Here is a 17,443-nt window from a genome sequence, read left to right as displayed (position 1 = left end):
TTGCAACTAGGTCCCCCGACTTGGTTGTCCGCACTGTGAAGCATTAGGCAGGTAAGTGATGTTTTCAGTTGTACCGATTAAGCATTTCTGCGGAGGATGTGACTGCACGTTTGAGCTGAGCTGTTCCTACACAGTTTGTAGTTGTGGCACCGATCAGAAATAACCTAAAACGCAGAACTTTGGGGATGTCAAAAGATGCTCAAGGCTGTCCGACCTCACCCTGCTGTCTTCTCACCTGTGCTGGAAAAAACTTCGGGTTTATGACTCTATATATCATTAAGAATGTACCAAAATTAATCCAGTCCCACATATTAATTCAGGAGGTCTGGATCTATATCCACTATCCTGGGAAGCCATCTAGTGGCAAAAACTAGAATTACTGAAAAATGACATTGGAAAGGCACCCTCAAACTTCTTCACGTCTATAGTAGCTTTAGTAGCACCACTTCAGTGGAAGTGTACGGATTTAAGCACCTATACATAGGTAGCCAAGAAATGAGAATCTCTTTGAAAATAAATTCAATTTTATACTTCAGAATCAAACAGAAGTTTTTGAAAACTGGCGTTGTTCCAAGTGGCCGCATGGTAACAGAGCGTTCAGGGGTTGTTTGTAAGAAAAGCAACCGAGTTTCTAGTGCCACCCACATTTAAAACCTATATCATACATAGATATTTTGACAGAAAATATGAACAATATCTAAATCCTTGAATTTCAGCTCTGTTAAAAGTTCCACAAAAGTTTTCAGAAAAAAAAAAAGAAAATAAAATTTAGAGAGAAACTTGCAGAACTTTTACCTTTAAATACCTGGTTACCTCGTAAGAAGTAAGTGATATGACTATCACTGCACCCTCATAAAGTGTCAGGAGAGAGGTTTTTGGAGAGAAGAAGATGAAGCATTCTAACTGGAAACCGTAAGGCTGTACATACTGTCAGAATCAAGTGGTACTCCCTAACTTAACTGCATCTGAAATAACCACAGCTCAAAGAATTTCCATTGCTGCTTGGCAGCAGTTAGCACCTCTGTGTGTTTTTACAGTAATACCTTTAGAAATGGAGGTGGGGAGGCACCTGGGTTACAATTTTCCTCTCAGTCCAAAAACTCTGAAGGGGAGAGAGAAATGACACAGAGAACCCAGTGTCTGGTTTAAACAAGAATGACTCAGTGTCTGGACTGGTAACAAATATAACAACTTCCTGGTATGAAAATAAGGAGCAGTGTTAAAAATGAAAGGATATGAAGTTTGTCAAAGTAAAATTGATTTTTTGATTCCTGACTTCAGTTTCTTTATGCATAAATCACCACGGACACATTTAAAATAGAAAGGTCAGCAACATTACATAGTTAGCCTGTTCAGATTAAAAGCAAAATCTATTATTAATTTAAAACATTTGCCAGTCCTTTGAAGCCAGTGGGAATGGAATAATCTTGTGAATATTCATTTCATGTATCTGTCTGAATAACTAAATCGGCTTGAATAATATTCTAAAATGTATTGGAAGTAGGGTTTTTTTGTTCATTATGATTTTGGTTTATTGATCTATGAGCAAAGTTGCTACCAAATTTGGAGTGGGTATAAAAAGACAGTTCTAGATATTTAAAATTTTCCTAACCTGCTCTTCAAATTTCTTGAAAGTATGAGCTATTTTACTTCTTTACTACTTTAGGTTTACCTTGAAGCAGTGAAAATCAGTAGTTACTGATTTGTACATCAGTTGCACAAATGTACAAAAACAAGATGCAAAAGCAGACTCATAGGAAAAATGAAGTAACTGCATCTTGCCTGCAATAAATATGGTGAAAAATATATGCAAGTTATTTTAAAATTCACCTAATTCCACCAAAAAGTCAAATAGCTTTAAATCCTACACATGCTATATAGAATGCTGAGAACAGCTAAGGTTTGTCCCTTTTACTTGCAGTTCCACTCTGAAAAGTGGCAAAAAAGTAGTATTCTGGGATTTCATGTGATTGCTTTATAGAAACCATTGTGCTCTTTTTTGGCAGGAGGTCTTTTTCCAAACTGTCACCTTTACAAAACCAACATGTGCTTTTGTTCAAGAAGTTCATCTCTGTTAGTGAAACGCCCTGAACTACGTAGGTTTGATTATCCAAACTGCTTTCAGTAAATGTCTATAGGTGCAAACAGACACTTGGTACATACCTTTGCTGATGCTCACAAGGATCTGTCACATCACAGCAGTTGTTTCAAATTATAAGTTAAAAGTTGTTCCAAAGTGAATCCCTTCCATGTTTCTACTCAGCAGTCCTTAACCAGTGCACTGCAGCGTTCGAGAGGGAGGCCTGTAGATTTTGTAAAATTGCATCAGTTGCTAATGCTATCACTTAGTTGCAGAATTAATTTTGCATTTTGGATACTTGCACTGTTTGTTTCCTATACAGACACTCACAATAAAGTACAAATTGAAAAAACCCCAACGACTTGGTTTAAGCCATTTTCTTGGCACTTTAAACTATGCTTTATTTCAGTTTGCGACAAGAGCAAGAAGGCAATCACGTAATACATCTCAGCGGTAACTCATTCAGTTTTGGCTTCTGCTTGTCTGTTTACGTTTCTAGATTTGTACTTCTTAACGGAAGTGTAAAGGAAGATGGCTTTAATACAGTTTTATGAATCTATTCTGAATTAATAGGCTTAAATTTAGATCATCACTGAATGACCCATTCCTGGGACTATAACTCAAAAGATGCATTAATGCGTTCTGAATATTTAATCACAATAGTGCCTAACTGTAATAGTCCGGCATAAAACTAAACCTGCTGTTTACATTTAGGATAGCTAATGTAAAGGCAGGTTACGAAGGCCTACAGTAACTGCAACCCAGCTTTTGGATTGTAGTTGCTGTAGATTTACTCATACTCTCAGAGTCCTAGAAACCAACTTTTTCTTACTTGCTTTGTCTTGAAGGAAAAAACAGCAGTGAAAAAGCAACATTTGCCTCCATAACAAGCTGATACACTCTCTACACACATCACTTGCATAACGAAAGTCCATTTTTGCAGAACAATGTTACATGGACCTGACATGTACATGACGATGTTACATGAAGAGGCTCAGGTAAAGTGTCTGAATGCTTAGATCTTGATGTTGCACCTACATATATTGGCAGAACCCTAAATTTGTTCACAGCGCCTTTGCAGCCAAGTTCCTAGCAAACTCGGAAGTCTGTTCGTGCAAATGAAGTTGCTAAACTGCAAGAACTTTTGAGAGGAAAATGAGCTGGAAATTAAAAGCATGCTCAAGGCATGTCTGAAAGCCATTTGGGCTAACAATTCTGTGTTTTCAACTTTAAGAAAACCCACCCAAATATGTACAGTACATTGGTAAGCAGATGCGAAAAAAACGGGAACACAGAACAGCGCTGTTACACAATGGAAAGTCTGTGTTACGAGGGTGTCGAGTAATACCAGTATTTTACATCAGCGCAGGGTTCTTGACCATGGACAATCTATCACGATCACAGATTAAAACTAAACCTCCTTTAAAAAAGGAAAACCTTTTGCCAAGCCAATCTGGTTTTTGTTACATGAAGTACTGCTGTCAGATTTGGATAAATCAAGAGCTAAATTTTTGTGCTTCTTGATTTCATTCTTCCCTTGAGTTCACATTTTCCATTTGAAATGTGTCCCAGTGGTTCTATGATTTCACACTGTCCTTCAATATACTATTAAGTATTCAGAGTCTGATACTGTTGCCTTGTAAGTGGAGTTTTGCCATGGACTAAGCTCAAAGGGACCAGGTTTCTGTTTCACTTCCAGCCTTGACAGAAAACAGTCTGTGTCCAGCCTGGTGCGAAAAGCTACGTTTGGATGTCTCACTGCTTTCCCAGGGTCTCACAACAAGTCAGTATCATGAATAAAGGTATCACACACATCTTACTGAGCAATTCTAAATTCTCGATTACACCCCTTTCTAGATTCAACGTGTGTGAAAAGAATTGTCTTTATAAGCAGAAGTAGAATGTTTTCAAAGTGCATGTACGTGCTAGCTGGAATTCAGACAAAGGGATGCTACCTCAAGAATGTGGTATTTCTTTCAATCACTTAGTCATTTCAGTACACGTTAGATTTTACCATTTGTACTAACTGCCCTTTGTTCTCACCTATTTTTAATTAGGAGCCAAATCTGTGTCAATCTGTTAGCCTGCATCTTCATATTGGAAGAGAGAACAGTGAAAAAATACCACATGTAAACAGGACTGGAGTGACTACGTTGTGTTAAACTGATTGACTCATCTTACGTTCTCTTTAATACATTTACCTCACTTTTACGCCACTCAATATTTACCATTCCTTCTGACTAATTCCTCAATCCTGACAAAACTTCTAAGATACACAAGGAACTAGGGAGGCGGAAGAATTAAGTTCATAAGGGTCTCAAAATTAGGAAGCTTATTGTTGCAAGAGGCTGAACTGAAATCGTACTAAACCAACGTGATACGGATTTTGACAAAAACAGAACAGTAGGCTAATGCCTGTAATAAGTTTGCACTGGAAGCTTGTAAACTAGCTTAGGAAAAAATCTCTAGATAAAATGTTCCCTGAATCCTTTCTAACAAGGTCTTTTTAAAAAAACTCATTACATGCAGTTATAATTTCTTTTCAGAGCTAGTGGTTCACTAGTACATACAGAGGTGAAATAATTCAGGTCCTCTAACTGTCGTAAGCTTCTTCAAACTTGAAAATTCTAGAAAGGAAGCCAAAAAGAGGAGGAATGTTAGGAAGAGAATGCTGTTGCCAAAGGCAAACTTGAGGCCTGCTGAGTTATGTTATAACATACATGGATTTCATGGTTTTCTTACCTTTAACACCTATTTATTTATTTATTTTCATTTTAAACCACATATTTCAATCAGTTCTACCTGCCCAATTCCACTGAAGTTAACGATTAGACCTGTTCTCTTAAGAATCCAATGTGGTTACTCTTATCATCCGGTCCTTTATCTCTTATGACTCATGCTCTTTACTTTCATTCCAAACAGCTAAATATTTGTTTACGCTATTGACTAGCTCACGTTACAGTTTCTCGCTCTTTCCTGTAATGCATATTTTGCATAAATGGGATTTTTCTAAGCAGATGTATTTCATGTGCTTATTTTATGGGTATAAGAAAAGCTAGAAAGGACTCACCTTTTTTTAGTCAAGGTCCCACTTCCTGAGGGAATACCACTACAGGTTTGTTAGCCAAATGCAGAATCTTACGGCTCATAAAATGGAGTATTTCTCTTCTATGACCACGATTACAAGCTTTTATAAGGGTTTTAAAATGGAGCATCTGGGAGATTAGAGGGGATAAAGAAATATTTCAGAGTGTTCAGGGGATAGCATTGCTTGTACTGATTACGTCAAGCTGAGCTGATGCTTGTTTGCTTTTTCCTTTTACCCAAACAAGTCTTGTCCAGTCATATGGTGGACAGAAATACATGGAGTTCCACCCGGTCACTCATTCCTTCACTGTCATCACCTCTGTTGGCACAAGCATTTGGCTAGCGTATGGTCTAATCACAGCCTAAATTACAACAAAGGATAACGTAGAGTTGTCTTAGCAAAAAATAGCAAATAATGGAGTTGTAAAGACATCAAAATCCGTTCTTTAGAATGAATCAGAATAGAGGGCTAAGGGCCAAAGTTCTCCAAGTCAAGGGGAAGTTTCCCTCTGATACCACTGGACCATTGGTGAGCCCTGAGACCCTCCAAATAACTGACAGCTCTGTATGAACCTCTAAAAGCAAAATTCCTTTAGATGCACTTCAGAATGTCTGTTCTCTCTGTTGTGGCCAGCTGCCTGCCTCAGAAATACAGGGAAAAAAAGATCAGCACTAAGCAAAAAGCCTTAGAATCATATTCAGACCTGTTCCAAGAGCAGAATCATTACAGCTCCTGAACACGGAGACTGGAGTTCAGCATTGCCGGTCTTGCATGGGTTCCTAAGTAGAGGTAGTATCTTTCACTAAACTAACTAGTACACACTTTTACTGGTACAAAAAATCCCACACAGCTTTTCAGGCCCAAAAAGCAGAACACAATTAAACCAGATAAAAAATAAAGTTCATTTGCAATTTTGGAATATACGAAATAATGACATTTCCCGGATGTGAGTCTTCTACGTATTAACTTTGACCAGGCTAAATAAAGTTGTAATAGCCGGATGTTTGTGTGCTTCTAGCATCTGGCAGCCTTATCTGTAGGAGGAGGGTGGAGCAATTTTGGTATGCAAATTACTTCTCTGGGCAGTCAGTCAGTCTGGAGGATATAAATATTGACAGTAGCATATCAAACAGTTCTCTTAATAAATTATTCCCACCAAAGAAAAATGGAATCCTTTTATGCTCTGGCTTTAATAGCAGGAATTCTAGTTGCTTTGGTCTTACTGCTTTTAATTGCAACTAATCGTAATTCCTTCAAGGTGGAGATTCCTCCTGATGTTGACCAGCCATCAAAGCTCCGCTTATATCATTGTGTATACACTCTGGTGGAAGTTCTGGTGAGTTTATCATACTCTGTGATATTGTGATTTTCAGGAAAGGAAAAACCTGAGTAGCGCTATGAAGATATGCATTTAAATATTGCAACTATTTGTAATGGGAACTTTTATAGGCCAAAGTTTGATTTGGTATTCTATTACTGTATATACAAGCAGCCAGTAGGAGGTGAGTTCTTTTAAATCCTGAAATATGCATTCTTATGCCGCAATTATAATTTGATTGCCTTCTACAATGAAATGATTGCTGCTGTGGATGACAGGAGGGCTGTGGATATCATTTACATGAATAATAATAACCAAACCTTCTGTATCTCAGCGTCCCTTGACATATTTAAGGTAATTTCCTAAATTTTGAACTATCTGTACAAATTTTCTTACCCGCGATTCTGTTCTTATTTCTGCAGTGGCTGAATTACTATGTCTTAGTTAAGTATCATAGAATCACATAGGTTGGAAGGCACATCCAGAGGTCATCTAATCTAGCCTCCTGGCCAAAGCAGGTTCAGCTAGACCTGTTATCACTTATTATTTAAGTACCTGTAAGCCAGACTCACTGTGCTGTGTGTTTTGCCATCAGAGAAAGAAACAGCTTTTGCCCAAAAAGCTTTCAAAGAAGGCAACAGGAATATATAAGAGCAGCCTAAGACCTGGCACGTCTGGCACGTAACATGTCAAAAGAAAGCCTGTAGGAGAATCACAGAGTGGTTTCATTAATGTTTGTACGCAGCTCATCTCACGTAAAGGTATTTAGACTAACTGTGCATATTGCACTGTGATATAAAGCTTTGATGATAATCAGTTCAGCTGGCAAAGCATAACACTTCAAAGTGACTGACAGAAAGACTGTCTGCTGTAGTCTTAAAGTCCATGAAGCTCAAATTGCATGTTTTTTGCTAGTTGGCATGTGATTTCATAATTATTTTTGAAGTAAAAATCTGGTCCCCATATGATCTTCCACATAAAAAGCCTGTTTGTGCCAGAATGTAGGTGTTCCAGCAAATAGTTTTCCAAAAACCCTATTTCACCAGAAAAGGTATGCTGACATGCTGATCTGGGTACTCTCTTTCTTACACATATACACGTTTTAGAATCTGGTTTATACAATATGTTTCATCAAATAACACTGATCACATCTGACTAAGAATAGTCATACCTTTTCTTTTTTTGAGTGTATTGTTATTGGTTCTGAAGTATTTTGTAATTATTGATCAATAAGTTATGCAATAGAATACATACCAAATTCCCCATTCTTCTTCATGATAGTGTTTTCTCTGAATTTGAAGATGTCTCTGTGACATCAGGAACTCCTAAGATAAGGAAAGGAAAGAGGATATTTAGATAAAAAGCGCTGATACCAAGTTTATCACATATATTATTATCTGTCATCTGAAAGCTCTGTAAAAACTCAGGGATGTTAGAAAGTACCAATGAGATTAAATAAACACGGTATGGCAATTCTGTCACCTTCAACCATTCCAAAATCATAACTCTGACAAAAAGACTGACTTAAAGAGTCATGAGAGTTTTTGAAGATTGCTGTTTGGGGAAGGTTATATTGCCTTGGCTCTTATATTCGTTTTCCCCTTTGCCAAGATACCTGAAAATGTGCATTTTCAAATGTAAGGGAAGAATTATATCTATCCATTTGTCTGTAGGAAATGGCAGCTAAGCACCCCAAGCACTGCTGGCAGCTGTGGCACAAACCGCTATGAAAAAACCCCAGGTCATCTCTGGGTTCCCACCTTTGATTCTAAATGATTTTCTCTCTCTTTTCCATGGTTCACGGTGGTTTCTTTTATTACTCCTGACCCAACTTGTTTACTGCAGCCTGGACTAGATTATTAGGAAGGAAGAAGCTGTGTTGTTTGAGAAAGGCCCTGGTGAGGAACTGGGTGTTGCAACACACTTGAACTACGTGCGATCTGGCTTCATACATACATGATAGCTGGGATCATGCACCTAAGAAAGTTCTACCTCTTTGTCTTACTCTGGCATTCTTTCACAGCAAAATTACTATTTAAGGCCAATATTTGAATTGTCTCTGAGACAGACAGAGCAGATCTAAATTAAAGGCCAGATACACAAGGTTGGAAAGAACCATTTCCAAAACATAGCTGGCAATTGGTTTATAAGGCATTGATACACCAGTGTACACGGAGGCTTCTGTTACTCAGATGAGAACAATACAATTTGCATATTTCTTGTGATGATTATCATCGTTCCATAAGAATTAATTATAATAGTCTGTAAGGACAATTAAGTTCTTACTCATGGGGAAGGGAAATGTTGCCCCTAGCAGGATATACATCCGTTACAACACGTGTTCAATATAATGGAGGATTCCAGTGTGACCTCCAGGCTATCTAAATTATCAGCAGGTGACTGCTCTTGGATAGGAAATGTTTTGACACATTTAACGACCCTCTCCTATCTTCAGAATATTTGTTTTCCCTGATTAGATGTAAGAAACTGATTGCAGAGTCATTTCATGAATACTTGTGAGATCCTGATGAAGGCAACAGTTTCACTGATGGGGGAGGAGACAAGATTCGGAACAATTTTCATCAGTTCCTCATTTAGGCCACCAGCCCTTCATTATTGATTATAGGCATTAATGATTTTTCTTAAAGCTTGTCACTGACCCTGTGGCATGGAGATGACCCAAGACCAGTAAGTTACTGAATCTTGCACACAAACTGGCCTGAGTCTTTTTCGCCCAGTATACTAAATGCTGTCATGCTAGGGGTATTTTCATCTCACCTAACCTTAAATACTTTAACTGAGAGATCTGAAGTACACAGCCTCTCTTTACAATCAACGGACATGAACAGACATCTCCAGAGCGTGATTTAACACACCTGAAATTGGAACCATCCTCAAGAAATGCCTCTTTCTCTTCACTGATTAGAAAAGGAGCCTCAGGCCTAATGACTCTTCCACACCTAAGCAAATGCCTGATGTTACTTGTGGAAAATCCAGATCAGAGAAATTAGAAGGTATTTATATAATACAGTTCATGGAACAAGTATTACAACATTCTTCCAGAAACAATGGCACCTCATGTATGTTTTCACTTTCATAACCAAAATCACAAAACCACTAGAGTTATTTGTGGTAATCCTGTAAAGCAGCAAATAACCAATATAATTACCCTAAATATAGTATAGAAAAAGTAGCTTGTGGCCTTTAGAGAGTTAGAAGCCTTGAATTCCCTATACTAATTTATCATTTTTCCTGTTATATCTACCTAGGCAAAGAACTTAGAAAGTCTGGGCATCTTGAAAGAGCACATACTTATAAGATTGATTTTTGATGGACTGCCGGCATGCAGGGATTCAAAGCTCTTCATAAAGGATCTGCATTTTGATGAGGTGCCAGTGAGGATTTACCTCCCGAGAGTACCTTCTGCAAGCAAACGGAGAGGAGTCATCTTCATCCATGGAGGATGCGGGATGTTCGGAAGCATCAGTAAGGAACTGAAAGAGAAAACAAGATTATTTAGGATTGTTAACTATATATTTTAAAAAACTCTCCTGAACCTAAAAAGTGACTGAAGCTTATTTTGAGAGATTGAGAGACAGAAAGCACTTAATGTTTATTTTTACTTTTTAAACTCTCTAATCTACCCTTATTTAGTATCTAAATTATTTTTATAGGATGTAGCATTCTTTATGGCATATATATTCCTTACAGTAAGTGGTGCTGCTAAAGAAATAAATTCCTTTTTTGCCTGAAAACCTGAGAGAACCTATTCACACCTGTATTCCTCCCTTTGATCACTAACTGCAACATGTTTATGAGGATTTCTATAACTGTTCATGGCAATGCAAGTGGCCTAGAGCAGTCACTTTAGAACATGTGTCCATGATGTACGTACTTTAATTATGCTTTTTTTCTCCAGTTTAATTTATTAGAGAAAGCAGATAATTGCAAACACATAATTTAAAAAGTTCGAAAAGATACTGTTTCTACAGGCAGCAGACATGCACACATATTAAACAGTGTTTGAATTCTTTAATTGAAAGAACACATCATTGAGCAAATATCTGTAAAATAAATCTAAATACAGCAAATTCAGAACTAAGGCTCACGGAAAACCCAATGTCTCCTTAAATAGATTAAAAGAGGCATATTTCTGCCCACAACTTTACTATGGAATAATTATATAATTAGACAATTTACTGTAACACAATTTGGATGCCTCAGATTTCTGCCTGAATTAGCCACACAGAGATATACTGATTTCACAGGGGGCGTACCAGCTGCACCCTCCATTCTTCAGAAAATAGTCAAATCTCTGCTTCAAATGCAGAATTCATTTAGCCTTAGCTGTAGTACTACAATGAGCATTTCCGCAGCACAATATAACATAGCTAAGTCAGTCTCAGACTGAGTTACTTAAAACAACGTAATAAGCTTTTACAAAGATCTCAAGCTATTTTATCCCTTACAACCACTCTAAGGCATTGTGCGTAATAACCACGGAATGGTCTGGGTTGAAAGGGACCCTAAAGATCATCCAGTCCCACCCCCCCGCCCTGGGCAGGGACACTTCCACTAGACCAGGCTGCTCAAAGCCCCGTCCAATGTGACTTTGAACACCTCCAGGGATGGGGCATCCTGCTCTGGGCACCGTGTTCTATTGTCTCACCACCCTCATCATGAAAGCCGTTTTCCTTATATCCAATCTAATTCTACCCTCTCTCAGTTTAAAACCATTGCCCCTTGTCTAATTGTAATAACTATAATAATAATTCCTTATTTTCCTTACACATCAACAGTCTCCCAAAATGTAGGAACTTTACAGTGTGTCCTGATGATCGAAAGTCTAGATTATTTTGACCCTAGAGAAAATTTGAGTAGCTCACTAAATAGGCAAGGGACCCACAGTCATGGTAATATGTCATAAAAAAATAAGGGATGATATTGCTTTAAGTATTCTAAGATATTAATTACATTAACAACATTTGTTCTTCAGGATGTTATGAAAGAATATGCCGGTACATAGCCCGAAAATCTGATTCAGTGGTTGTGTCTGTTGGGTAAGTGAGCTCCACCCTGCGATCCTCCCAGAAGGAGAGAGTGCCGCTGCTTCCCCCTGCCGCCCCCACCTCCCCGAACAATGTCCATCCTCTACTTACATTTCTTTGAATATAAGAAAAGAAACTGAGCTCTAGTGTTGCCTACCCCTATGTTGTTGATATGGGTGAGCAAGCATGTGCTGTGAAATGACCATGAGAAATACCTGATACAGGTTTATAAAGTCTCACACGTAATACGTATGTCAGCTATTTTCAGAAGAACAAAGAGATTTGTTTGCTTTTACATGGTTATCACCACAAAAATCACTGCCTTTGCTTGATAACAAGAAATTATAAGCTGTTGTCCCAATTTCAGGTTTTACTATTTAGGGGGCTTTGGGGATGATTTTAAATGAGTCGTATAAAATCTAATAATTTTTTTAAAAACTGCATGGACCACTGCAGTTCCTTCTAAAAATTTCTTGCTTATAGAAAATAGCTGATGGTATGAAGAAACTCCAGTTTCCAACAAATTATTTCATGAAAAAATTCATTACTAAAGAATTTTATTAAATTGGGAGGGATTAGTTTTGAGAATGAACTGCACATTCCATATCTTGTCTCGGTAAGTCACAACGTGCTTAAAGTGACGGTGAAATAACATGTTGATATCCTTTTATTCCCTAGTTATTAGGATGTTTACTTTATGAATCCATTGAATTAATTTCACAGAACAGTGAAAAAACAGAAAAGCAGAAGCCGTGTGCCTCAGCAAACACTGCAGGGTTAAGAGAGAATGCCTGCACTCGTACCTTTGTAGTATTTATCTTTTCCTTATTAAACTTAATCTTCTCCAGAAAGCCCTACGACCATGAATACAGAGAATAAAGAACGATGGCCCTTAAAAATGTAGTCTCAAATGTAGTCTTATATGTCACTGGAATCAAATTAAGACACTTTAACTTGACAGGGTACCTGACTGTTTGCCTGCCTTGCTTTCCATCACATGAAAGTAAGTTGTTAGTTAAGAAATAATCAGAGATTGTTACTTTAACATCACTCCTCTGTAATTCAAGTTCCAATTAATAAAATATATGAAATAATTGTCTCCAGGAGGCTATTTTGCCACCACAGTACATTTACTGTATGGTGTTTTATAATATAATATATTATTAAATCATTCTTTTATTATTAAAATGTAATCATGATATAAAATACTGTACTAATATATAATAACACAATAATCAGTGTCCCCGGTGTCAAAAGCTCAGGAGCCAGACCTTGGTTGGATCCCGTGGGCATCCAACCCTGGATATATCTGCGAATATCCAGGACTGCCTCATAGCATACGCACATGCAAGGCCAGGCCCCGTGCGAGAGCTGCAGCCTTCCCTGCTGGCACGAACTGGGATCCCAGGCAGGTCCACTCAGATCAGGAACTGGGCACATGCGTGGCTTTGTGTAATGTGGGTGCCCGGCCTGCGCTACTCAAGCCCTCATGCTCTTCAGTTATGCTAGAATAAACTTCAGTGATCAATGGTCTCCGTATTTTGACAGAAATATGAGGGGAAGCTTCTGGTGGCTCCAGCATGCAAAACTTTAAATAAGTAATACTGGTTTTGGTGAATTTTTGCAAATATAAGATGCATTTATGATGACACACTCAAGCAATTTACAAATATATGTATTTGTAGTAATTGCTCTCTTTTGTACGTTTCAGGTATCGTTTATGTCCTGAGTATAAGTATCCAGCCCAAACTCTGGACTGTCTCACTGCAACTGTCCACTTTTTGAAGACTGCAGAAAACTACGGGGTGGATCCGGGTCGGATTATTGTTTGTGGGGATAGTGCAGGGGGCACTTTTACTGCTACTGTTTGCCAAGAACTGGTAAACAGAAGAGATATCCCGAAGATACGTGCCCAGGTACTGATCTATCCATTTCTCCAAGGGCTGAACTTCAATCTGCCATCTCACCAGAAAAATGCTTTCAATCCCTTCTTGTCCCGGGAACGTGCAGTCCATTTTATTCTGAAGTACTTGAGTAAGGACTGCTCTATGAAGGAAGCTGTTCTGGCAGGTTCTCATGTTCCCGAGAGTATGAATTTGAAATATAGCAAATGGATAAATCCAGAACTTATCCCAGAGATATTTAAAGTGGGCTATAAACCACCGTTACCCGCTTCATTTTTACCTCAAGTCCACAAAGAAACAAAAGAACTGCTTAAGACGAGACTTTCCCCCCTGTTAGCAGAAGATGCTGTTGTTTGCCGCCTACCTGATACTTGTATAATTACCTGTCAGCATGACGTGCTCAGAGACGAGGGACTCTTGTACAAGCAACGGTTAGAGGACAACAATGTAAAAGTGACCTGGTACCACGTGGAGGAAGGCTTCCACTGTGCACTGGGATTTTTTGGTTATGGTATTTTCTCTTTTCCATCATCAAGTAAAATAGCGAACCACACTGTAAACTTTATAAAAGGCTATTAAAATGTTTTCTTGAATACAGTGAACTGGTATGCAGCCAGAGTGTACTTCAATTAACTATTTACTAGCTACTTGTACATTAGAATCTAGGCAAGAAATAAGTTAATACAGCACAGTCTGCTGAATTCTGATTTTCAATTGCTATTACTTGGGAACACGATGTATTTTTCATCTTTTTTTTTTCAAACCCATTAATTGGTATCCTTGTTTTGCTGTTCTTTTCTTATGTTGTAAGAATTTTTGTTCTCTTCTTACATCAAAGAATAAAAACGCACCATAGAAAAAACATTTTAAAGCATGCAATATAGGAGTAATCAAGCAATGTACATATGCATATCCACAGAACACACACAAAATCAGCGTGAGAGCACAGATAAAATGTCCCCCAATGCCTCTGGAGACGGAAGATACTTTCACTATTTCTGAGAATCAATCATCATCAGACTATGTGTGTAGGCAACGAGTAGCTTTGGACTTGGCTGTAAAACCTGAAGGAGGGAATTGGGTGTACTTACGTATTGGATTTTGAAGGGAACTGGCTGAGTCAGAAAGGAGGTGCAGAAATGAGAGCTGTAGGAGACAGCTACCTGTAAGAATCCCAGGCTGGCAACAGAGATGCAGTAAGGGAGAACTGCACAAACATAACTTCCTATCCTGTAAACTATGTTCTATAAAGTTCCTTTCTGAGAAGCATTGGCTGTATTCAGGGAAGACAGAGCCACAGTGGTTTTTGCCTTTTTGTAATCAGATAAACAATCAACTTGTTTACTCAGAATTTGGGGAGACAGTATGTAAAAAGCATGGAAGCTGCCAAAATAATTTCTGCGAATATCCAAAACGTGAAGGGAAAAAAAATTTAAAAATCTCAGCTCGATTTTTACATTGCTTATTAGGACAGATCCACCTTGGCTAAACACAAATGCGCAGGTAATTTCCATTGCATGTCAAAACTGCAGGCCACGCAATTCCTACGAACTGTAAAATATTTCATCATTGTTACGCAACCACCTCGCGCTTGCCATATCTATGCCCGCAGTGTGGAAAGAGGTTAGTACCCAACCTCATCCTCTGCCAGCCACACTGAGTAGGAAGAAAATGGTGGGTTAAATTGTCACCATCTAAATTACACACGGTGACAAGTTAGCAGTTACAAAGCTCTGGAGCAACAAGTTGTTACTTGTGATTTCTTGCTCTCAGGTCCCTCTCAGCAAAATGAAATTATGTTTCTTCATGCTCTGTTGACACAACAGATACTTTGTTTAATTTTTCCTATTGCAGGTATTAGAATTTTTTTTTTCTAGCCAAGAAACCCTTCCAGGAGTAAGTAACATGATAAAGTTCCAAATGTTCCACTGTTTGTGGATTATAGGATCTGCCTTGGTTATACAGCCTGTTGTGAAATTGAGGATTCATTTTGGTTTCTGACCTCAAGACGAAGGCTGGCTTACCAACTTGCATGTTGGTAGCTGAAGAGTCGGCATCTGCTGTAAAGGCTATGCAAAAACCTGGACAATATTTAGGCAATTAATGCATGTCTGCTCTGCCACGGCTGTGCTGTTATCTGTACGGGAACAAGCTGGCTTAAGGTTAGTTTGGGGATGACTTCATGAACTTCAGTCAAACCCGTGAGAGTCATTAGGCCTATCTGTGTTTAAGATAATTTTTATTGATCCATCACTCTTTGCACCTCCTCTACCAGGCTTGTTCTTTTGATGAGCCTTTGCAGGTGCAGAGATGGTTGGAAGTCCCAGAACTAAGGATGTCTGTACAATTCCACTTCATATGTTTTAAGTCAGGAGATGATCACATATAATCACATACTAATTCACACACATCTCATTCAGTGCAGCATCTGTTATACGCCTTGTCGGTTCAGCGATCCAATACTTGTTTTCTTTTCGTTATTCAGTCTCTGGACTTGTGGCTCATTTATGGGCCAATGATGTCCAAACTCTACACTGATCTACTTCTTCTTATTATTATTATTATTTATAATATGTCAACAGAATTATTAGCTCTCTTGAACAGAGGCATTTTAATCAGTATTGCGGGTTATAACCACGGTAGCGCAGATGGGTAAGTAGAGAACAGCAAGTGCTGAAACAATGTATTCCTTTTTTAGTTGTGACTCCCATATTTTCTAAAATTTAGAAAGTTGCAAGATGTAATTGTCTCCATGGAACTTCCTGCTCTCTAATTTATTTTAATTAATTACAGATCTGTGTCTTGCATTGCTAAGATAGAATGTTTTTTCATTTGAAGACATTTTACAGTTTCCAAAGTGTGGCATTAGTTTTCAAAATTATCACCCATTTAAAGATTTTTCTTATTTCTAGGGAAAGATAGAAGATAATTTTTCCTAGCTTCTTTACACAGACACCTCCTGACAGCATGTTCGTCTCTGCCTGCGGGTTTAACGAGTACAGTTGAGTACTTAAAACACAATCAAGCACAAACTTGCAGTGCACCTTCAGAATTCTGCACATCAATGTCTTTCCACAAGGAATTATGCACACAGAGAAATAATCATAGATACAAGTGTGCACACACAAGTTATCGCACAAAATAAGCCATTAACAGATCTCATCAGTGCTTTGCATGCAAGCTTACAGCTAAGGGCAGGCAGAGCAGGTTGGTGAGGACCCGAGCAGGCTACTTCAGTTTTCAAGTTCAGACTCCAAGCACCAGATGGCTCTCACGCTCCGCAGCGCTCGGAAGGAGCTTCTTGGGTCAAACAGCACCTTCCCTCGGGAATACTTCCCGGTGCAGGCATCCATTTGCTCTTGGTGTGTGTGAGTCTAAGCAGGTGAGTTCCTGGTTGCCACCTAATCAGCACCATAACTCAAGAGACAGGCAGAGAGTTCTTGGGACCCCTGAAGGCTACATGAGGGAATAGTTCCCACTGTTGCAACTGCCTCAGCCGTGGTCTCCCCTGGTGTGTGCAGCGACACGAGAGAAAAACCTTAAGGATGCCAGCCTAGTATTGACAAGACTTCAGGCACTGACATTTAGCTCTTCATTGGAAATTAACATGAAAAGGAATTCCTGAAGTAGAAGAAAATGGGACTTTGGCTTCAGGGGCCAGTTCCTCTGGTCTATCTCACAGGAGCAAGAGATAAGGTTAAAAATCAGAAGCTGGAGAGAGCATGCATTTGAAAGATTATTTAGAGAATGGCTCTCCACCCTGGGACTCAAGGAAGCTTGCAAATTGCTGAGTCTACACTTATAAAACATTAAGTGTTACTCTGTTATTACTCTGTGTACCTGCAATGCCCAACAAAAAAACCAGTTTATTACTTCAGGAACCAACTAATTTATTTCTTCTACAGCTGATACCAGCTCCCAGCACATCCAGTCTTTGTGTGGAGCCTCTGGGGTTGGTGGGAGTGCTGTGATGTCTGGACCTAGTTAACGTGCCCAACAGAGTCC

The 17,443-nt window shown here is 38.7% G+C and overlaps 1 protein-coding gene and 1 long non-coding RNA gene across 2 annotated transcripts in view; one reads left to right on the top strand and one right to left on the bottom strand.

Moving 5' to 3' along the window:
• Positions 1 to 5,195: 5,195 nt before the first annotated feature.
• The window catches only part of LOC128918422 (uncharacterized), a 55,537-nt gene continuing 43,289 nt past the window's right edge, over positions 5,196 to 17,443 (bottom strand). The window contains exons 2-4 of the long non-coding RNA XR_008469542.1: positions 9,799 to 9,980; positions 7,741 to 7,811; positions 5,196 to 5,295 (exon numbers count right to left, since the gene is read on the bottom strand). This is a non-coding gene — a long non-coding RNA (uncharacterized LOC128918422). The remainder of the gene's footprint in view (positions 5,296 to 7,740; positions 7,812 to 9,798; positions 9,981 to 17,443) is intronic.
• Positions 6,264 to 14,302, top strand: LOC128918413 (arylacetamide deacetylase-like 4). Its single transcript, XM_054222599.1, has 4 exons — positions 6,264 to 6,504; positions 9,756 to 9,972; positions 11,483 to 11,546; positions 13,246 to 14,302. Exons 1-4 carry the CDS (start codon positions 6,334 to 6,336, stop codon positions 14,015 to 14,017), a joined length of 1,224 nt encoding a protein of 407 aa, XP_054078574.1. The 5' UTR covers positions 6,264 to 6,333; the 3' UTR covers positions 14,018 to 14,302.

The sequence above is a fragment of the Rissa tridactyla genome, chromosome 16, assembly GCF_028500815.1.
Source record: "Rissa tridactyla isolate bRisTri1 chromosome 16, bRisTri1.patW.cur.20221130, whole genome shotgun sequence".
Taxonomy (NCBI): Eukaryota; Metazoa; Chordata; class Aves; order Charadriiformes; family Laridae; genus Rissa; species Rissa tridactyla.
Note: the sequence above shows the minus strand (reverse complement) of the source record. Positions and strands in the feature narration are given on the sequence as shown.